This window comes from Corvus moneduloides, chromosome Z, assembly GCF_009650955.1.
Source record: "Corvus moneduloides isolate bCorMon1 chromosome Z, bCorMon1.pri, whole genome shotgun sequence".
NCBI classification, from domain to species: Eukaryota; Metazoa; Chordata; class Aves; order Passeriformes; family Corvidae; genus Corvus; species Corvus moneduloides.
In genome coordinates this window covers 67558640-67582111 of record NC_045511.1, presented here as the reverse complement: position 1 = coordinate 67582111, position 23472 = coordinate 67558640, and the positions used below count along the sequence as shown (strand labels likewise).

Here is a 23472-nt window from a genome sequence, read left to right as displayed (position 1 = left end):
ATTTATCCCCATTTTAGTTTTTCTGTGCCTCAGTTTGATTTCTAATGGCTAAATTCATTAAATATTTAGTAGCTGAGTGCTGCAAAGCTTGATTAGAAATGAAAAATTAAGTGGAATCTTAAGTGATACAGTGAGGGAAGTAGATGTCTCAGGTTGAGACAGCCATGGTCACGTATTGGGCAGAAAAGTAGTTCAGACTAACTGGCAATGAAAGGTTTATCTTCACCCTTTTTTAAAGCTTAGCCTCAGAGCAGCTGTTAAAATTTGGTTTCTCAGATTTCAGGTTCTGTTCTTGAAATTTCTGTTCAGTCCTGGAAGGACTGTAAAAATCTTAACTGTAGCTGACAAGTGATTGCCTGTTTATTCTGAGACTCTTCTCCACTCGGTGCTTCAGGAAGTGAGGCATAGGTTCAACCTCTTAATTTAGCTTACTGTGATACGGAGGAGTGTTTAAGCCTACTGTTCAAACTACTAGTGCACCAATCTGAAGCTCAAATCATTCGATTTAAGACTGACCTAAGGGACCATATTCACATTGTCTTTTGCAGTTTGTTCTCTGGGTGGGATGAGAAAGTTAATGTGAGTATGGACATTTGTGTACTTCTCTGAAGGTGATATGGATAGAGAGGCTTTTTCTTTTCTGTGCTCTCCAAGATCTTTAAGTGAAGAGCTAAGTAGAGTACTATGAAGTTGTTTAAATATATTGATCACTTTCCAATTAAAAGGTCTGGTAGCTGTAACTGTGATCATTTATATAAAACACCAAGGTATGGTGTCTGGCTGATGCATATTTACCCATTGGGATCTTACATATTTAGGAATGTAGACTCTTCATCTCAAAATGTTCCCATTCATCCCCTCTGGAAAGAGAACATACTTGGATTTAAATTTTCTAAGAATAGGAAGAGCAGGTGTAACCTACTTAAGGAACCTCCTTGAATATGGAAGGTGTCTTTTGTACTGGAACTATAAAGATGGAAATGGTACCAAGGCTGAAGGAGAGAAATTTGATGTAAATTACTGCAGAGATTTGTTGGATTTTTGTGCTTTCAATGGAGGAAGAATATTTGCCAAAATATTGCTGAAAAATTGGGGTTGTTCTTAGAGGAATCATATTGATCCTATTGCTATGCACAGAAGATAACAACAGCAGGTATCAATAAGTGGGTCGTGGACACAAATGTTTGTTTTTCACTTAAAATTAGTTTAGTGACATAATATGTTAAGGGGGCGTAAAATGGAAAAGATGAAAGAATGTCTTTCTACTTATTATCTTTAGAATACTTTCCTGTTTCACTGGAAAACTGATTTGATCAAAGAGTGGGAAATTATTACAAGCAGAGTCTCAGGTACAAGAAGGGATATCCTAACAGACACAGAGGTCTAGGAGAGAAAAGCTGAAGAGCTATTGAAGGTTAAAGCATGGTATGAAGAATTCCTTGTATGAAACACAAGAGAAAATAAATCAGAAATAGAGCATAGATGGGATAATGAAAACGGTACTGCTTGGAAGATGTTGAAATTGAAGTTAAGGTGGGGACAAATTATCCTGCTTTTTTCAGTTGATGGCATGGAGCTTGATAACCAAAGAGAAGTTGCAACAGTAAGAACACTTTCCTATTAGTCTTTACCTTTCAATATAGATCTCCAGATGCCTGATTTAATTTTGAAGTAATCAATCTATAGCTGACATGAAAAAAAGTGTAAAAAAGGAATCAGAAAGATGTTTGGTCTCTCCAAACAGAAAATCTCCTCAAAAGTTCTTCTAAAGTGCTGAAGCTCAGTTGTTCCTGAGGTGAGGGTTGAAGTCATCTCCCAACACATTTCAGAAAGACAGATATTTCCTGTGATTAGGAATGAATCAAAACACTTGTATCCATCACAAGGAACCTATTGAGTGACCATCTCTTCAAAGAAATAGGTTTTACATCCTTCTGCAACATGTTCATTTTTGCCCATTATTGTAATGGCTGAAAGAAGCTTTGCGCACTGGCTTTAAGTCTGCAGCTCTGCATCTATCACAGCTACTCTGAGACTATTCTTTAAAGAATGGCTTAGAATATGTGATGACTAAAATTGTATGGAAGTGTTAATGAGATGTGGCTGAGACCTAGAAAGGGACAAAAGCTCTCTTCTCCAGGAAATTAACCTGTGTTGTTGTATTTCCCTTAAATTCTACCATAGAGATTTCTGAAATTATTTATACAGTGTTGCAGCTGGTGGCAGTTTCTTCAGGACATCTACATATTTCCTAACTGAGAGAGAAAAATCACATCTGTAAGCATTATAGCTGTGCTGTTAAGCCTGTATGTGAACATAGCCTACACCAACAGGAGGAATTACTGGTGTAAAACTGTCTTTTTCAGTTGTGAAGTATTATGGGCAAAAGTTCTTGTATAATTCTAATTATTTCCAGTGGAGTCACTGCATCACCTTCTTGCCAGCTTATGCCACTTTCAATCTCAGTCCCCTCTGTGTTCCATTTGCAGCTATTGGGGTAGGAGAGCTGGTCTTCTCATTATCATTTCTGAAACAGTTTTTTCTTTCTCTTGCTTTCTTTTTTTTTTCCCTCCAGTCCTCATCACCTTTACCTTTTAGGGAATGTTCTTGATTAACATGAAAAAAAAAAAAAAAAAGTGTTGTGTTCTACCATAGTATCTGTGCGTCTGAGGTATTTGGAGTAGTGTGTAGTCTGTAATCACTTGTTTGAAAAAGAGATTGATTCCTTTTGAAAGGGGGAGCATATAAAACCAGTGCTGAAGACCATGTGACGATTGCTTTCTGTTCCCAAGTGCAGACACTCTGCTCTATAATTACAGAATGGAACTGCTCGAAAGCTCTGCTTTGCTCTTGTAGACAGATAAACTTACTCAAATATTAAATTGTACTTTTAAAATTTTAACAGTGGTACATTGACAAACTGACAGACCAGAGAAAAAAATTATATCAAGCTAGGTGATAAGTCATGAGCTTGCACTTTGGCATAGCAGGAGTTACTTTAACTTGCTGGGTTCAGTCAGCTTCAACCTGAGTGTTACTTCTGCTTTGTAGTATTTTCTGATATTCATGTGCAATGCTTGATATGTTATTATGTCAACCTACATACCAGTTTGACATATAATAGGTACTTTTTTTTGTCACACATTTTAAACTACTTGTTTAAATAGCCTTAGCAACAGATGGCCTGGTTGACAGCATGAAGTAGTTCTTGGAACTGTAAAACTCACAGTACTTGGAAAATTCAGCACATTTGATGCTTTTATCTTATACCTTTTTACTTTGAGGTTTTAAAATCTATAATTACATGCTTAAAACAACCTTGAATTTTACATTTTGGGTTTGATGACATTTTGAAATTGTTCCTTTCTTAATTCTGAGTCTGATATGTTTTAAGGTTGCTCTGTGTTAATTAGGCCCCATTTCAAGCTATCAAACTGCTATTGTTACAAACTATTACCACTCCCTCCACCCACATGATTTGCAGAGTGCAGAGTAATACAGCATTACAAGCAGGCTTGGAATACAGTATAGCAAGATGAAGCTGCAAGGATCTGTTTCTCCTTTTGAATCTCTTTCCTTATCCTGTGGATAGCTGTGGACATTATTACCACTTTAGATTTTTATTTTTAAATTAACTTTCTAGCCAGTCTGTTGTCTTCAAATATAACACATACATGTGAAGCGCTTGTTTGATTTAAAGACAGCTATCAGCGATCTCATTCATGTGTTTTTAGTGTTTCCGCATGTGACACCCAAAGGAATTAATGGCATAGATTTTAAAGGAGAAGCTATAACTTTCAAGGCAACTACTGCTGGAATCCTTGCTACGCTGTCTCATTGTATTGAACTCATGGTAAAACGTGAAGAAAGCTGGCAAAAAAGGCTGGATAAGGTAAGATCATTTTCCTTTTATTTTTGTTGAAAAAAAGTTTCTTTAGCTTGAAATTGAAATTTCACATAAGCTGTTATTAACTTTTGTATTCCATCAACTGCTTTTATTTTTATGTACAACATTTATTAATTTCAGGTGCTTTCATTATTAACCCTATAAAATGTTAAGGAGCCTCATTCTGACTGGTGGTACAGTAGGTCTTTTCATCATAGTCTTTTTTTCATAGCACTTCCTCAGATGGTAGTCCTATGTTCTTTATATCTGCAAAGAACCTGGAATTATTTCATAGTAGTAAGTGTATTGCTTGCAGCCTTTTAACACAGACCTAATTATCCATGCATGCAAAATGATGTGCAAGTCTCTGAAATGTTTTAGTATGGTAAGAGATGGAGACAATACTGGGGAGAACAACCAGTTCTAACTTTAAATGTCTTCTCAAGATACAATTATCTCCTTTAGGAGATTGGTGAGATTAAGTTATGCTTTACACTAATCGGCTAAATCTTCTGTATGTGGTGTTAGAATATCTATTATTCTAATGGCAGTGATAGTTCATGCTGAACTTACTCAACCACTGTAACACCTCTAAATGAGCCGTGTGTTCTTGCCTGAGATCTGCTGTTGGAGGCATGGCAGGTTGTAATTCAGGCTTTAATTCCTAGAATCTTGCTGTTGCTGGCTGGTGTGCAGCGCAGCTGTTGTTCTGTTCTCGTTTCACGTGTTTCCATGTGATACAAATCATGTATCAAATCTTACTCTATTTAGTGGTACACTATTCAAGAATGAACATTTTCAGACAAAATGCATCCATGTTTGAACCCTGTCTTCTGTATTGTTTGTGCATATGTCAAAGGCCTGGCCCTGTCTCACTGTATTGTGTCTTCTGTCAACAATTCGTTACTGGCTCAGCTGAGCAGTTGGGGGAATTACAGTAGGTCCAAAACTTGAAGCCTGTTTGTAGGATCATAGGGGAGTTCAGGCTGGATACAGACCTCAAGAGGTCTATCTTCCTCTAACCTTTTTCTTAAAGTAAGGACAGCTTGAGTCAGACCAGGTTGCTCAAGGCTTTATCAAGGCTGTAGACTGCACAGCTCCTCAGAGCAGGTCTGCTGCTCACCTGTTGTTAGAGTGAAAAAGTTTTGCCTTCTATCCTGTTGAAGTAACTTTTATTCCAGTATCTGATGCTTATTTTTCAGCCTTCTCCTATAGACTGTGAAGAGTCTGGCTCAGTTTCTTTATGACTCCCTTGAACATATTGGAAGGCTGTTGGTAGGTCCTCCTAGCAAAAGCCTTCCCTGTGCTGGACAAACACACTTCCTTTGTGTTGATGAGACTTTCCTTAGAGCATGGATGAAATGATGTTTTCCTTACCTGTAGTTCAGTATACTTTAATGAAGAATATATGTTAAAATATAATTTGAATTTATTTAGATTTCCTTTTTGTCACTTTTTTTATTCTCTTGTGGACTAACTTTAAAGCACTTATTTAAGATGCAAGTGGTTAACAAATTCAAACCTGAATTTCACTTGGGGTCTCATGGGACTAATAGCTCATACAGCATGAGTAAGTACATTTTAAAGGGGCTCACAAACTTCTTTCAACTTCTTTCCCCAGGAATTAAAAGGGCAAAAGCTCCTGAAACGTCAGTGTTTTTAACTTGCTCTGCTTTGGCAGACTTGCAACTTTCAAAAAGTCCCATTTGTCAACGACATTTTCTGGGGTTTAGAGGGCAGGCATGGTAAAGTACCTTAATTAGTATATGAAGTCATTACTTTGTATTCCACTCTTTGCTAGCCTTTTGGAAGAGGAGAATTTTTACTGAATGAAATAACTAGAATTATGGTGGGATAGCCTTGGCGAAGAGTGACGTGCTCACCACGTATTCAGCTTAGAGAGAGAAATAGAATGAGAAAGCTCATGGGTCAAGAGAAAGACAGGAAGATTGCTGCCTGGTTTTTGTCATGGCAGAAGATTCTTGCCACGTGGAAAATCAGATTGTTGCTGGTTTAAAATGATGGGAAATTAATGGGAGACAGAAGGACAAACACTAGCACAGCTTTCTTGCCCCTTTTCCCGAGCTCAGCTTCATTCCTTCCCTGTAGGCTACTCTACCTAGAATCGTAAAATCATTAAGGTTGGACAAGACCTCAAACCTCATCAAGTCCGGTGGTTAACCTAACACTTCAGGTCCACCACTGAACCACATCCCTGGTGCCACATCTGCACCTTCTGTAACATTTCTGGGGTCAGTGATACCACCACTTGCCAGGGCAGTCTGTTTCAGTGCTTGTCTTCCCTTTCAGCGAAGAACTTTTTCCTCATATCCAGTGTAGCCCTTCCCTGCTGCAAGTAGAGACCATTTCCCCTTCTCCTTGTGCTTGTTACCTGGGAGAAAAGAGCAGCCCCACCTGGCTGCAGCCTCCTTTCAGGCAGCTGTAGAGAGTGAGAAGGTCCCCCCTGAGCATCCTTTACTCCAGACTAGACACCCTCAGCTGCTCCTCACAGGACTTGGGCTCCAGACCCTTCATCAGCACTGTTGCTCTTTTCTGAACATCATCTCAATGTCCGTCTTGAACTGAGGGATCCAGAACTGAACACAGGATTTGAAGTGTGGCCTCACCCATTCTGAGTACAGGGGGACAGTCCCTGCCCTGATCCTGCTGGCCACACTGTTGCTGATCCAGGCCAGGATGCCATTGGCCTTCTTGGCCACCTGGGCACACCCTGGCTCATGTTCAGCTGCTGGCACCAGCACCCCCAGGTCCTTTTCCTGTGGGCAGCTTTGCAGCCACTCTGCCCCAGCCTGTGGCGCTGCCTGGGGTTGTTGTGATCCAAGAGCAGGACCTGGCACTGGGCCTTGTTGAGCCTCACACCATCGGCCTCAGCCCATGATCCAGCCTGTCCAGATCCCTCTGCAGAGCCTTCCTGCCCTCCAGCAGATCAGCATTCCCACCCAGCTTGGTGTCATTGCTGAACTAACTGAGGGTGTACTCAATCCCGTCATCCAGATCACTGATGAAGATACTAAACAGGAGCTGCTCCCCAGTGCTGAGCCCTGCCAAGAGCACTGGTGACTGGCCACCAGCTGGATGTAACTGCATTCACTGCCACTCTCTGAGCCCAGCCATCCAGACAGGTGTTTCTTAACCAGCAAGGAGTATACTCATCCAAGCCATGAGCTGCCAGTTTCTCCAGGATAATGCTATGAGAAATGGTGTCAAAGGCTCTAGTGAAGTCTAGACAGATGGCATCCATAGCCTTTCCCTCACATACTAAGCATGTCACCCTATCATAGAAGTTCAGGTTGGTCAGGCAGAACCTGCCTTTCACAAATCCCTGCTGGCTGGGCTGGATGCCTTGATAGTCTAGTACATGCTGTGTGTTCTCACTTGAAGGTAGTATGTTCCATAACCTTCCTGCCTGCTAGCAGCAGGCAGTGCAGGGTGAGGAATGGAGGGGGTTGCAATTAGTCCAAAATACTTAATCTTTGCCATTCCTTCCTCCTCATGCTTTTTCCCAGCTCCAGTGCAGGTAGCCTCCATCAGTGACAGCCCTCTGGGAAAAATCTCTTGCAGTGTGGATCCTTTATGGAACAGGGTTCCTTCAGGAAATATGCCTGTAGTGTGGATATATATGTTCTCTGCCGTGGAGCTGCATCTCCTCATCTTCTTTGTCTTGGCATCTCCTCTGTGGTTCCTCACTTTTTCTTTCAATTCCTCTCTCCACTGAGTGCTTTTTACTTCTTTCACTGCTCCCCCCCCCCGAGAAGTGTCACATACATGGTGGATGGGCTCAGCTGTGTGTTGCAGTGAATCTGTTTTGGAGCTAGCAAGACCCACCTGTGTCTGCCACAAGGCAACCCCACTCTCCTCCCACAAATGCTCCCCCTGTGAGCAGCATCTTGATGCCTATACCCTTAAATACAGCAATTGACTGTATTCAGACCTCTGCTACCACTATTCCACAGTGGTAGAGCTGCTTTTAGTTTAATTTTATCTTTTTGTTTTAGTGCTTAAGCATCACTTTGTAAGAGTAGCTTTTATAACTATGGGCCTGATCAAAAGACTTTGTTTTCTGATAGATGTGGGATGAGAATGGTGTAGATCTTTGTACTTTTGGTTTTCTTGGATATGTGTGTAAACTTCTGTGAAAAGGAAATAAATATTGTGAGATGATAGAAGTATAGATTCTATGGTTAGTTTTCTTTCATTACCAAAAATAGTCAAATGTCCAGAATGAAATTAATATTAAGCATGTAATATTATCTAAAGTAATTGTAGTTACAGCTTTTCTTTCCACCTTTTACACTTAGCTCTTAAGATCTTGAGCTTGACTTTTTGTTTCCAGTGCAGTATATAATACATTGAATGTATTTTAAAATAGACTTTTTTTAAAAATGGATACACAAGGAAAGGATTTTGTCAGTCGTATTTGATCCACTGTTTTACTTGCAGCAAAGTCTTTGTGATAATGCTTTTCATGTTGTCTTGACTGCTGCAGCATTTTTCTGTTCTTGTTTCTGCCTTCTTTAATATTATTGCCAAGAGAAGCTGGAAATTTGGAGAGCTGTATTTTGACATATGTGAATTGTAACTAATTTGCAGAAGTACAGAAGGTGTGGGGATTTGGGGTGAATGGGAGGAGGAATTGTGTTTTGGGTGGGGTTTGTTTTGTTTTTCATTCCAAGTCTGGTAAAATTTCTATGTTTTTCTCAGTGACTTATACTCAAGTCATGTTTTATGCATCTTCAGAACTCTCCAGTTCCTTTCAAAAAAGATAAACATGCATAATTTTTTATGAAATCTGTTAGCAGGTACTGCCTCTTTGATAGTTTCAGAAGGGAAAAGCCTACAGTCACAGTTAAAGACAATATTGTCTCCATCAAAGTGCTTTTTTTTCTTTTTTCCTGTGGAAAACTATACTACCTTGTTCTGCATCAAAACTATTGCCTAATTGTAAACTGGAAAATGTGTTTGAGTGAATGTTACCACCAAATTCCCAGTTGATAAACTCAGCCTTTGAGTATTGCTTCAGGGTTTTCCACTGAATCTTTGAATTTCAATTTGTGTTGCTGAATAATTATACCCATATCTGCAAGAAGTAGTGTGTGCTGTCCACCTGTTCTTAACTTGCTTTCACCTGAAGTGATTTTGAAAGGGGACAGAGAAATATCTTGCAAAAATTTTGCAAGGATTTCAGAATTGTTTGTAACTTTTTCATGGAAAGTATCTGGCAGTATGCAGAATTTGTAGAGGAAATACTAGACTTAATCTGATTTTGGCATTACTACTATTTTATTGAAAGTATACAATATTATAGTCACCATCTGGTGTCTACATAGACTGGCTGCTAGTACGGTCACAACCTATTATGGGAGAAGGAAGTCAAGTTGCACTCTCTGCGTGGAGTCCACAAAATTATTCACACTGCCCTAATTATAGATGTAGACTTACAGGGTATGACTTGTTAGTGTATCACTACATTCAGCAAGTTAGCTTTTTAGCAGTTTTACTTTTTACCTTTTGCTATCCCCGCCCAAGCACCTGAGTCAAGGAGACTTATGGAAAGTGTCAGACACAAAGTATGACCCCCAATGAACCATGAACAACTATGCTTAAACTAGAAATCAATTTTTGCTTGCTGATCTGGTTTCTTCCACATGACTTAGAAGGCATCCTCAAGGTAGTTTAGTTGCCCAAGCTTTCTATTATATATGCGTGTGTATTGGAACATATATGCAAATAAATTCAGAAACTCCTCAGCTTTGCAGTTGCTGCTTGGAAAAAAGAACTACCCTGGTCATTCCATTTATTGGCATGTTGACAATTCATTCTCACTGCATCAAATGGTCATGTAATTTTACAGGAGACAGAGAAAAGGAGAAGAATTGAAGAAGCATACAAAAATGCTGTGACAGAACTGAAGAAAAAGTCCCACTTCGGAGGGCCAGACTATGAGGTACGAATTCTGCTTTTGAGATTTTTTAAAACACTTACTTTTTCCGGTGGGACCCTGGCTGGATACCAGGTGCCCACTAAGCCACTCTACTACTCCCCTCAGGTGGACAGGGGAGAGAGAATACTGTGAAAATCTTCTGGGTTCAGATAAGGACAGTGATAGGTCACTCACCAATTACTGACACAGGCAAAACAGACTCAACTTGGGGAAATATGGCTGAATTACTAATCAAATCTCAAAAATGCCCTTCCCTTACCCCTCTCTTCTTCCTGGGTTTAACTTTGCTTCCAAATTTTCTGCTTTCTACCCCTTAGCTGTGCAGAGAGAAAAGGAATGGGGGTTGTGGTCAGTTCATCTCACATTGTTTCTGCCACTCTTTCCTCCTCACAGGGAGCACTCCTTACACTCTTACCCTTCTCCAGTGTATGATTCCTCCCACAGGAGATAGTTCTCCATGAACTCCTCCAACATGAGTCCTTCCCATGGACTGCAATTGTTCATTAACTGCTCCGCCTGAATCCTTCCCACAGGATGTAGTCCTTCAGGAACAGGCTGTTCCAGCATGGGATCGCAGTTCTGCCAGTAAACCTGCTCTAGCATGAGCTTCTCTCCATGGGGCCACAGGTCCTGCCAGAAGCCTGCTCCAGTGTGGGCTTCCCACAGGATCACATCATTCTTCGGGCATCCACCTGCTCCAGTGTGGGCTCCTCAGTGGGTTGCAGGTGCATCTCTGCTCCTCAGTGGGTTGCAGGTGCATCTCTGCTCCTCCATGGGCTGCAGGGGCACAGCTGCTTCACTGTGGTCTGCACCAGGGGTTGCAGGGAAGTCTCAGCTCCAGCATGTGGAGCGCCTCCTGCTCCTCCCTCTTTACTGGTACCTGTTGGTACCTACTGAGCTGTTTCTTGCACATACTCTCACTTGCACGTACTGCAGCACTGCAGCTGCAGTTGCATGGGTTCTTTTTTTTCCCCCTTGTTAAATATGTTATCCCAGAGGTGCTGCCATAGTTGCTGATGGGTGCAGCCTTGGGCAGTGGCAACAGCAGGTCCATCCTAGAGCCAGCTGGCACTGGCCCAGTTGGACATGGGGGAAGCTTCTATCAGCTTCTCACAAAAGCCATCCCCGATAGCCACTCCAGCTACAGAAACCTACACCAACCCAATACATTTTTTGAGATTGGGTTGTTTCTCAAAGGGTGAAAGTGAAGTTTCACAAGCCAGTGCAAGCGTGATTTACAAGTGTGTTCATGCCACAGTTATTTTTTCACCTTGGAAACTGCAACTGTATGAAGAATCTCAGTTCTTAATTTCTTGAGAGTGGAAGTATATCTTTACCTTTGATATTTTGCTTTTGTCTGAAGTATGTTTCTTACAGATACTTCTGTTGATTTTTTGTTATTTTGTCATAGATTTGATACTGCTTATATGTAATTGTATTGTACTTTCCCATTTTATTGGCTCAGTTGTAGAGATAAGTAAAGCAAAGATATGAAAACTCTGACAGCAGAGGCAGTCCTAGAATATGAAGTTTAACTTCAATTAATTTTTAATTTGTCACTGCCACTTGAAATATCGTGTTGTCAAATTCAGATTTTAGGTTCCTTTGTTCTGTTAAATTTCATTTCATCAGCATTCTCCTCGGTGAGTTATTTAGTTCTATCCTAAGATTCGTAAACCGCCTTTTGAAGGTAATCATAGAATGGTTTAGGTTGGAACAGACATTAAAGATCATCTAGTTCCAATCTCCCTGTCATAGGCAGGGACTCCTCCCACTAGACCAGGTTGCTCAACACCCCATCCAGCCTGGCCTTGAACACTTCCACAGGTGAGGCATCCACACTAATGTAAGCTAGTGCGCATGTAATAACGTGTGCATAACTTTTAAGAGCTTGACCCTTTCATGTACATTAATCAAACACATTTCTGCTTGCAAGTCATAGCCTGAGAAATAGTACTGTACAGATATTTAAGGCACTTGATCTTAGATTAACTGTTGTCACTGAGACATGCACTGTAAAAGAATAAAATAAATAGGAAGCTGGACTTTGTCTATTTGATTATGAACCCAGCTGCTTCTTCCAGGTGTCACTGCTGATACACAGGTTGGGGATTTTTTTTTAGTTTGGAGGACTAGGTTGTTTTACAATACAGTAAAAGCAGTAAACCTAATTTTACGAAATTACTATTTTAATTAGTAGACTAGAGTTTTTAATCCTTGACTTAACTCTACCTGCTCTTTAGTGTTAAACTGTTATTTCCAAGAATTTTCAATAGAGATCCCCAAAATTTTGTCTTCTCTTGTTATATTTTTGAGCGCATACCTGAATATTAGTGCCTTAAGGCACTGAAATACTTGAAAGGAGTCTCACAACACAGTTATGTTAATAGATGTACTTTACTGACACTGTAAACATTTTCAAGAGAAGATATTTATTAATTAAACCCTAAATTTGGTGTCAAAGCATTACTCAGTTTCCTTGGTTTTTTTCTTCTTTATGCAACTATCATAAAATCGTTAGAGGGAGACACTTCCTTTAACAAGTAAAGATTTTCAGAGAAATTGTAATCCAAGAATATTGGTGAAAATATTTGAGGTCTACAGAAGAAATTTGCTTCCATCAGTTACATATACAATATAAATACGTATTTCTGATGTTAAATTTAAGTGGAACTTTTATGTCTGCAGAAACTTTAACTAGTTTTGTTTCTTGCGCTCTAGGAGGGTCCTAATAGTCTGATTAATGAAGAAGAATTCTTTGATGCTGTTGAGGCTGCTCTTGATAGACAGGATAAAATGGAAGAACAGGTACTGATACTTGAAAAATGTCTTAGTGATGAGCACTTCCTGAGAGACTTCTGTGACTTACACTCTGTCCTGAGGTGTATCTCCTGAAGCTCTAGTTATTTTATTCTGACACTGATCAGGGAATTTCCTTTAATATTTTTACAATAAATTGTTGTTGCTTAATGCCAATTTTGAGAAAGCAACTTCACAGCTTGTCAAGAAAAGAATAGTATAAGTGCTAAGTTTATTGAATGTCTCTAGATTCTAATTCCTAAATGAGTTTCCTAAATGAAAATTATCTTTATATGTGACTGATGCTGTGTTAAAATAAAAATATCAAACACTACAGCTGTCTCAAAATCCAATTATTGGCCTGAAGTTTCTTTTTACTTTAGTGGTATTTGGAGTAGGAAAGGCATACTTTTGTTAGTGGTTGTTTTAATTTTAAAATTCTGTAGTCTCTGGCTACTTCACTAACTCATTTCTTAAATACACTTCAGTGACAAGGATCAAAAAGGGATAAGATGCATTCTAGAAAATATATAGCATATGAGAAAGTATAGCAGCATATAAAATGAGAGGGAATAACAAAGTGGTGCATCCTTTGTCTTAAAAGGGTTTATGCTTAGGAATATAGTGAATAACAATGACTTGTGGACCTATAGTACCCAACAGAGTTTATCCTATGTTGGGATCTCTTAGCAAAGAGTAAAGGTTTTGAGTGATTGTGACAGTACTACATGGATCTTCAGTGCTGCCAGTGTATTTTCCTTAACTTAGAAATACACCTTGAAGTTTAGATTAATTCAGTCTTCAGGCCCACTCACTGTGAATTCCAGTGGGATGACAGCTTCATGCCTGTCATGGACAGCATTAGTTGTTGTAGTAACTATGTAGATTGAGCATGACTCACTTTGTTTCACAGTCCACCCAGTAGCAGCTGACTAATAATAATTAAACCGATGTTGTTGCAGTCCCAAAGCGAAAAGGTTAGATTACACTGGCCAACATCCTTACCTTCTGGAGATGCATATTCTGCTGTGGGGACTCATCGGTTTGTGCAAACGGTAGGATATTTATCCTCATCTTCTCAGAATATTGGGCTGGTCCATGCTGTTTCTGTGTTATATTTTGTGTGGGCAGGTGAGATTTTTAGGTGTTTCCAGTAACTTCCAGTGGCCTAGTCATCTTTGAATAAAGTAGCTGGAACTGAAGAAGGACTGCTTTTTGTCTTGGCTCAAAAATACTGATTTGAGAACCTGTTTAGGATATTCTTTACTTGTGTCAGGTTTGTCAGGCAGAAAATAAAGGGAAAATACCAACTGGCTAACCCCAGTGTTTTCAAGATACCTTCACCCAAATTCATTGAATTAATTTTATTAAAAAAAACAAAAAACCAAAAAAAAAACAAAAAAACAACAACAAAAATCCAGTTGGTTGCATCCGAATCAGTTGGCTTGTTTTTTAGTATTACTGGAAACACTATGCTCCTGTCAGGGCTACACTGGGAGCATAATATATAATAGGTGCATGAAATCAGCATTCGCTGCTGTGCTTGCTGCTTATGGTGCTTTTGTTTTCCTTTTCTTCATTATCTTGTGCTTGCAAGTTGGTACTGAACGCTCTGTTGTGCCTTTGTTCTGATTACTTGGTTTTTTCTTTGTCTGTCTCTGGTAGCCCTATAGTCGCTCTTCCTCCATGTCTTCCATTGATCTAGTCAGTGCCTCTGATGATGTTCACAGATTCAGCGCCCAGGTACTGTATTGATGTGTCAAGTGGGGGTTGCATGTCTTTGCTGTGTTTCATCCTCTTCTCTAGAACCTGGGGGGTTTTTTGTTATGTCAATCACTGCTTGCTTTGAACTAGTACATTGAGACAAACAAAGGAGTTCTCTATTCCTGTACTAAATGGTTGTCTTTCTTTACATCCAGCTTGCATGCATACCACTTGTACAGAGGCCTAAATCTTGTGAAACTATTTGATTTACTTCAATAGCTTTAAAAAAATGCCTATAGTTTGAAAAATTTGTATTTGTAGTTACAATGAAAGTAGAATAACATATGTTTTACAGAGGCTGAAGATGGTCTTTGCTTCGGATTGAATAGCTTTTCTTGCTTTTAAGTCAAAGGTTTGGTTTTTGTCTAAAGTGTCTGTTTACAATGATATTAATATACTGAATCTTACGGTTCACTATTACTATTTTTTACCTCTATGACTAGTTTGATTACCAAAAGGCCATTAAACATGTTGACCTACAAGACTGTGGGTATGACAAATCATAGTGAAGAGTTTATATATATTCACTTGTCCTTCAGAAAATAAGTCTGACATGCTGAATATGTCAATGTAGCCATAATGACATATTCCAGTAATGTACAAAATCACTTTAGGTGCTTGCTAGGAAGATGATAGTTTAGGGTAGAATAAGATAAGTGTGTTCACATGTTTGCTTTTTAGTCTCCAAAACTAACCGTGTTATTCATGCTATTACTTTCCTTCTGCTGTGGTCCATATGTGGTTGTCAATATGGAGCTTCCTTTTGGGATCTGCTCTTTTGGAGGTTTTTTAAAGTATTAACAAAAGCTCCAACCAATCCTTTTTTTCTCAAACAGGAATAGATTTTTTTTTTTTTTTTTTAAACAGAGCCTGGAATTTTATTACCTGCAGACCTTACAACCAGCTTCATGAGCAGGACCAACACTTAAGGACTTGGCTAGTGGACTAAAATTCCAAGACCTTTTGCAGTCAGTTTGTTTCTGAAATTTGGACTTATTGCAAGGGAAGAAGTGTGCAAGTCCTATTGCACGACAGTGGTAGGCTCATCTACTGGTACTCCAGTAGTTGAGTTAATTTTCTAAGTTTTTTTTTCACTTTGGGAGGAGGGGTAGTAAAGTGAGGGCATAATAAAGTAAGGGAATAATAAGTAATAGAAAGCAAGTTTGTTTGCCAAGACAGGAAATAGTACTCTGTCAGGTTGTGGGTGCAGAGATCATTCAGCATAAGGGAAACTCATATTTGCCAAGATATGCAGGTGTCCTCATTTTCACCTCTTTTATGCCTGTGATTGGCATAAAACATTTCTGCATTCATATGATAAACCTGAGTTGTAGAGCACCAGTGTGACTGCAGAACTAATCACTTAAAGACCTGAGGTGGACGAAGTCCTTATCACAGTAATGCAAATTGTGGTTAAGTATCAGGACCAAATGGACTGGAGTAAAGTTGCTCTTTTCACCTGCTGCATGGATTATACTACATGGAAGTTACTATGGAGTCCCTCCTAATCCAGTTTCAAGTTAATGGACTCACTGCAGAAAGTACGAGTATCTCCACATGCAGCCCCAACCTCCAAGTATTTTCCCTAAAACAAATTTTTGCCAGACCAACAAGTCATTCTAACCTGCTCTGGAGTTTCAGTTCTACTGAACAAGACAACAGAGAGAGCATGATGAGAAAAGCAGACCTTTTCATTCTACCTGCTCTGGACTTTATTAAAAAATGTATAAAAAATTGGCCTCTGTCACCAGGCTGACAATTTGACTTTTGGGAAGGCAAGCTAATATCTTGATTCTTAACAAATGTGACTTTTTTCCTAGACTTAATGTGAATGAAGGGAATGAAGGGTATCAGTAAAAGGTCAAGTAGCAACTTGCAACCCTGTTTTTAAGACTGAGAAATATAAAGATGTATTCTGATGGGAGTTGGTTCTTCAGTGTCCCTCTAGTAAGGTATTGATTTGTCTTTGCCAGTTGAGTGAGAGTTCAGATCACTTTCTTTTAAACATCTGCAAGCTTTATCATAGTTTGAGCTGCTCTGAAGCCCTTTAAACGGAAGAACTTGCCACTCAAAGTTCAGGTCAAGACTGTATGGAGTACAAGTTGCAATATTTTTGCAGACTGTTCCTGTAGCCATCTAGGAACCCAGAGGTAATAGTGAGTGTCTCAAGTGGGAGAGAATCTGTGGATCTTGACTGTGCAGGTTGACAGATGGTGACCAGTGCATAGACTAAATACAGTTTGGAGAGAGAGTGTGCACAAGCAGGTTGTGTAAATAGTGCATTTCCTGGTGAAGCAGGAGCCTGTTTAGATTGTGTTCCTGTGGGTACCTTCTTCTCTTCAGTCCTTGATATTTCCCTCATTCCTTTGCATTTAGGACATAAAGCAAATGTAGCAAAAGACAAAAGTAAATGTATAAAGCATAGCTTTGTCCTTAATAAATTAGGGTGGGACAGAAAATACATAAGGGCCTGAAGGTATGGTGAGTAAGTGTTGGGAGCATGGCAAGGATTCCTTTCTTAAAGAAGCATTGAATATTTAAATAGCCCACATTCTTACCTGTTTTGTATTGTACTGTCATTGTTTCACTGGGAAAAAAAGGAAGAATCTTTTGTAGGAAACCTGCTAGTAACTGGCAGCAAAAGCTGGTTTGTCTAGAAGCTGAAACAGATATCTTGGTGGTGCATTTCATTCACTGAAACTCAAAAGCAAAATACCCAAAACCCGGAGTGATAACTTGTCCTTGTCTAGAGAAGTCTATACTTAGTTAAAGTAAGACAAACCAGGATTTCCATCCAGTGGAATTTTTTTTTTCATGTTGTGCTTTGAGAGTTTTATTTGATTCAATTACCTTTTTTCTTCCTGGTCTTAAGTGTACTGTACATAGTACAAACAAAATTACTGCCTTGAATTAAAAATAAATAACATCTTTCAATTCTTTATTGTATAAAAAAAGATTAATTATTATTAGTTTTGCTTTCTACTTGTTTTCATACTTGCTTAAGTATGTTTTACGTATTTTACTGCACACTAGGCTTCATATTTTTGTAAACTGTGCAAAAGCACCATAGGGTTCAGACTGTTAATCTTGTGATTCTGCACGTCTTCAACTGATCTTCATGTTGGCCCATTAACTAATTCTGTTTGTAGTGCTTTTCCTTTTGGGAAAAAAAAAGGTATTTCCAGTAGTTCAGGAGAGTGATGTGAACCATGTGGACTTGCCTGCTGTGACAAGTTTTAGTAGTCATCTACCTTTTGGGTGTAAAAAAGTTATTAAAGTGTTTCCAATACTTGAAGCAATACACAGCAATGCATACCCTATGATTTTGCTTCCGTTTTTATTTGGGCATTTGGAAAAGGGTGGGGGACCAAGGAAACAGAGTAATATATTAGATCTAAAATAAAAATCCACTTCCTTTCCCAATACCCATTTTCATGCATATTATATGGAATAAAAAATGAGGTATTCACATAACTTGATAAAAATATAGCAAATATTTGGCCTTAAAGAAAAGGCACAGCTGCTAGTTAAATAAGTTTTGAATTAGCATTTTATAATTATAGAATATCTTTATTGTCGTAATCCTTTGAGTGTAGGCATTTCTGGTTTCTTTCTAGCTGTCAACTGTGCAAAGATGGCATTGAAACAGTGCAGGCATTCTTTGCTCGTGACTGTTTCCTTCACTGCTCTTGCAATATGACTTTTGATATGCATATGCTTTTGTAGAGCTTGTCAGTCTTCCTCCCTAACCCCCTGCCTTTGTTCAGCTTTTTAAATGCTCTTCAGTGAATATCTTACAGTGCATTGCAATTCTATTTAGAGATACCTGCAGTTCCTATCTGCTGAAATAAAGAACTGGTTTAGGTAGAAGTGGTGAGATTTGACAGTTTAAAGGCACAAAGGCAGGATAGGAAGTACCCGCAAAGAACGAAGTTGGAAGTTGAATCAAGATTTTGGCTTTTGTTTCTGAAGGCCAGCGTTATTTTTTTGTTCCTAACCTAACAGAGAGCTCTCTTGTTAATTCAGCTCCTGCACAGGAATTGAAGTATTAACTTGTGACTTCTAATGCTGTACAGTATCCTCCCAAAAAGATGGAAGGAATTGGTTAAAAATGCCTATTTTTTTTTCCTTTACAGGTGGAAGAGATGGTACAAAACCACATGACATATTCCTTGCAAGATGTAGGAGGAGATGCCAATTGGCAGCTAGTGGTAGAAGAAGGAGAAATGAAGGTAAACTATTCGGGTTTGGTTAATTTGTGTAAGATGATACACTGTGAAGACAGATACTTCCAGTGTACATTTGGCAGTGTTATCTTTACCGCTGGAGCCCGTGATCTTAAGGGTCTTTTCCAATCTAAATCAGTCTATGCTTTTCTGTTAATATTATTAATCACCAAGTTATGCTGTTGCAACTTCTCTCTGGGAATAGCGTTGTTTAGGTTGAGGCTGGGGTTCATGAGCGCTGTGGCTTCTAATATATTTATTCATACAAAATCCTGTGTAAGTCTTGCAATAGCTTCATCTTTGCAGAGTCCTTTCTCATTCCCTCCTACTTAAAGCTTGGTATCAAAGGAATGTGTAAATTCTATGTACAAAAATAACAAGAGTAGCAAGCTACTGTGTTGGCTGCTCTACTGTGCTTATGAATCCATGTGGATGGTGATAAATAAGGTAGCTTAATCATTTCTGGAGTAGAAACCTTGAAGTACTGGTATTTTAATGTGAATTGCCACGTAAGAATGTCTTCAACAGTAGTTACCAGAGAACACTTTCATGGCAAATTATTCATGTGACAGTGTTCTAGGTAAGTGGTTTGTTGGTTTGTTGATTAAATTTAAAGAGTTAAAACATGAACAGTTTAGACAGTTTCTCTTCTACGTTTCTTTCTTTGTGTTTGGCTATAGGTATACAGACGAGAAGTGGAAGAGAATGGAATAGTTCTAGATCCTTTGAAAGCAACCCATGCCGTTAAAGGGGTAACAGGGCATGAAGTTTGCCACTACTTCTGGAATGTTGATGTTCGTAATGACTGGGAAAGTAAGGAATTGATTCTTCAGCTTTTCATGTTTATCAGCAAGAATAGTATTGATAACATTGTCCTATTGTCTGTGACTGTTTGCTGATGGATTTTTTTTTTTTTTCTCCCCCTCCCCCCCTTCTTTTAGCAACAATTGAAAATTTCCATGTTGTGGAAAATTTAGCTGATAACGCAATCATCATTTACCAAACACATAAGGTAATAACACTTCATTTGCATACTTTACTGAGACAGTCTGAGGCACGTGTGTTCCAGTGTTATTCTGAATACTTCACTGGCATAACAAAATACTGTTCCAGACAATATTCCAGAACAAGTTCTCTATTAAACTGCAACTTCCATCAATTTTTCAAACTTTTCTTGAGAGCATAATTGGTTGTGCATGTGTCTGATAGAGCTTGTAGTAGCAAGTGAGGCCTGCTTTTAATCTCATGATTGTATCACTGCCAGCAAGGCCAGAGTCATCCAAAGCAAATGGAAGCAGTAAATCGCCACTGACTACAAGGAAGAAACCTACACCACTGTGTCAGATGTTTCTTTTGCAAAAATGCAGGTTACTGTTCACCACAATTAGTTGACATACCACCTTGTAATGCAAGTGTTTTTAATTGTTGGTACAACGTTTGTTCTTGTACCTTCATTGTTTTTTCCCCCAAAATGGTTCTGGTGTCAGTTTATAAAAATGTTCATTTGAATTATAACCCAGCAACTGAAATGTAAAGATTTAAAAAATATATAGGAATGAAATATACAGATTCATCCTTAGTCTTGCATGTTTCTAAGTATTAGTATATTCAAATGTTAAAACAAGTATTTTTCTTTGACAATTTTACCAGTAGTGCAGTTAAGTTAAAACTTCTTTAATACAGGACTCATAATTTTTAGTAAGACAGTTGTGTCATCTGTATTGGTTGTGGTAAAAGCCAGAACTTTTTTCTCCTACTGAGTGTCAGGAAAATAACTTCTGTCTATTTTCTTACATTTTTAGACATTTCACTTCTGAAACTTCCTCTTGTATAGTATCAGTTTGCTATATCTGTCTTACTGAAGTAGTAGCAGTAACAGTAGCTTTTTGAAGTAGTAATTGTTATAAATACATCCTTCCTCTCTCTTTCTCTCCAGAGACATAAGTAACTGTAGATGTATCTCTCTATGCTTAACCATTAGTACAGTTTGTAGCTGACAAGTATTAACTAAAATGCAAAACTGAGGTTGAGGGAACAGGAGGGGAACTGCCTCTTCCTATTTTTTTTAAATGAAAAATTCACTGCAGTTTGGTGCTCTGCATTTCAAAGGTCTTAAAGTTTTGCCTTAATTTTTTTGGTATGAAGTGTAGCCAACCTGATACTTCTATTGCCTATTTACAACAGTTATGTTCTCTTTCAGTTTTGAAAATGAAATTACTAACTTGAAGATGCTTTAACATAATAATATAACTGACCTGGTTTGCCTTGCTTGGTTTTTTATTTTAACTAAGGATAGTGAGTACTTAATTTACGAACTTGGAAAAGCTTATGTTCAGGTGTTTCTCTGCAGAGAGTGTGGCCAGCCTCTCAAAGGGATGTGCTGTATTTGTCTGCCATCAGAAAGATACCAGCATTCAGTGAAAATGATCCAGAAACATGGATTGTGTGCAATTTCTCTGTAGAACATGACAGTGCTCCTGTAAGTATTATTTTGATTCTGTGAAGTTCTGCTTTTAAGATAGTTTTTCTGTTCTGTGGTAATGCCTTCACAGAGGGAGATGGAGGGTTTTTACAAAAATACAGTTGATTTAAACCAGGTGATAAATTGACCTGATGAAGGCATTCTGAGCCAGAAGCTTTCTTACCGGATCTCTCAGTTGGCAGATCTAAGGTGTTTCAGCAGAATGGAAGCAAAATTTCTGGAGATGTGAAAACATTTTAAAGAATTGAGGTTATTTTTAATGGAATCAAATCAGTATCTCTTCAGTATTGTCAAATATAAAAGTAGGTTTGTATAATTATAGGTAGGGCTAAGTCTCCATTTTACACAGGTTTGCCTTGGTTCTATCAGATAACAGCAATGATTGTTTTCCTTGGATTGCTATTTCATAGCCTGCTTTCAAGGGAAGAGTTAACTGATATTTCTAAATGTTGATACATTATTCTTGAAATGTTTCTGTAAAGAAACATTTCTGTGATTTGTCACAACAATTGAAATATTGCACTTACTATGTGTTAAGCAAGCAGAAACTTGAGATTCAGACGTTTCAGTTGAATCCTTTCCCTATCCACCACATATCTTTTGTTTTACTCACTTCCGTGTTACATCCATGTAAGTGCTAGAATGCAGACTTTCAGAAACACAGTTTCTAGAGTGGCTTAGACTACATAATGAAAAAATGTTCATGCTCAAGTATGATGAAATGGATTTAGTTTGAGGCTCACAATGTTTCTTATTTTTGGCAGCTGAACAATCGCTGTGTCCGTGCCAAAATAAATATTGCTATGATTTGTCAGACATTAGTAAGCCCACCAGAGGGGAACAAAGAAATAAGCAGGGACAACATTCTGTGCAAGATTACATATGTAGCTAATGGTAAGTATAAAATTTTTCAGTATGACATTCATGATAGATGTTAATTTTGGGGAGTTGAATACTGGCACAAAAGAAAAACGGTTTGATGCCCTTTTCTGTTTAGTCTATATATAGCATCACCTTTATGTTCATCACATTCAAAAGGTCTCAAATTAATGTGCTACATGAATTGGTGAATGGGATCATTCATTATGTAGTACTCTGGGAGGAATAAATGAAGAACTGTGTAGCTCAGTCTTAAGTACACAACCTTGGGATGGAGGAAGGTGGGCAGAAATACCTGCAACTGGAATGAGTTGGCATAGCTTTTAGTTTCAGTAATGGTATGTTGGGTTTTTTCATGTACTACTGTAAATTTTTTTTCCTCCCAATTCATCTCATAAGGCTGAAAAGCTGCTGATAGTAAAGATACAGTTCTTATCTCCTGGTGCCAAGAAGGAGTAAACACATTTTGTATGAAGATGCTTGAAAGCTGTATAATATAGCCTACATTTCTTAATTATGTTTTTTAGCTGATAGAATCCTTGGTATTGACTAAAAAATTGTCAAAGCCAAATTGTATTGTTGCTGTATCCAGTATTTAGCAAGGTGCTGTGGTATTGGAGATGCATACTTACTATCCTCTCTCCCAGAGCAACAAGACACTTCAAAGTAGCTCGCTCTGCTTATTACTTTTTTCCAAAGTTTCCAGTTCACTTAAAAAGTACATTTTCAGTGCTAAATTCTGAACTGTGACTATATGGGAAGTGATAGCTTTTTCAGCAACATACTTTCACTGTGAATTGAAATGTAATTAAGAATCAGTTCAAATTTTCTTTAAATGGTTTATAATTGTTTGCAGGGTGCTGCCTATGTAGCAGTTCTGCAGGCAAAGGCAGTAATTATTGAAAAGTTAATACTGACTTGCTTTTTTTGAAATAGGAAGTTACTCAGATCTCCTTCTATTTTGTTTCTTGAAAGCCCATAGAGAATATCCTCTTCCATTTGGGCATTTTTCTAAGACTCACCATACTGCGTGTTTAATGTTTTCTAAATAATGGCATCATAGATCTGGACTGAGCTTGAGTATTACAAAAAGAAAGTGCTACAACAAGTCTAGGGCATTAAAAAATCTGCTGATGGTTATTCTTTCCTGTTACTTCAGGAAGAGTTGCAGGAGTAATGAACTAAAATTTGTTGTTTCAGCATTTGGTGGAGTTGCTTCATTACAATGTCCTTCTTCCTGTTTACTTCTAGTGAACCCAGGAGGATGGGCACCAGCATCAGTGTTACGGGCAGTGGCTAAACGAGAATATCCAAAGTTCTTAAAGCGTTTTACATCGTACGTGCAAGAGAAAACAGCAGGAAAGCCTATTTTATTCTAGTATTAGCAGGTATATATACTTTTTAAATTCTTGATTCACCATTTTAAATTTAAGGCCAAATAGAAGTATGCGATCTAGAAATATCCTGCATGATT

At 38.4% G+C, this 23472-nt stretch overlaps 1 protein-coding gene across 5 annotated transcripts in view; it reads left to right on the top strand.

Annotated features, from left to right (window-relative positions):
• Positions 1-23472, top strand: part of CERT1 (ceramide transporter 1) — an 80937-nt gene that overhangs the window by 53739 nt on the left and 3726 nt on the right. For 4 of the 5 annotated variants that reach the window (XM_032097487.1, XM_032097491.1, XM_032097490.1 and 1 more), the window contains 11 exons: positions 3735-3892; positions 9759-9851; positions 12570-12656; positions 13610-13702; positions 14313-14390; positions 18548-18643; positions 19318-19450; positions 19579-19649; positions 20988-21116; positions 21884-22013; positions 23250-23386. In XM_032097487.1, the coding sequence (XP_031953378.1) occupies positions 3735-3892; positions 9759-9851; positions 12570-12656; positions 13610-13702; positions 14313-14390; positions 18548-18643; positions 19318-19450; positions 19579-19649; positions 20988-21116; positions 21884-22013; positions 23250-23377 (1196 nt within the window). In that variant the 3' untranslated portion in view covers positions 23378-23386. The remainder of the gene's footprint in view (positions 1-3734; positions 3893-9758; positions 9852-12569; positions 12657-13609; positions 13703-14312; positions 14391-18547; positions 18644-19317; positions 19451-19578; positions 19650-20987; positions 21117-21883; positions 22014-23249; positions 23387-23472) is intronic. The other variant, XM_032097488.1, reaches the window with a different exon arrangement.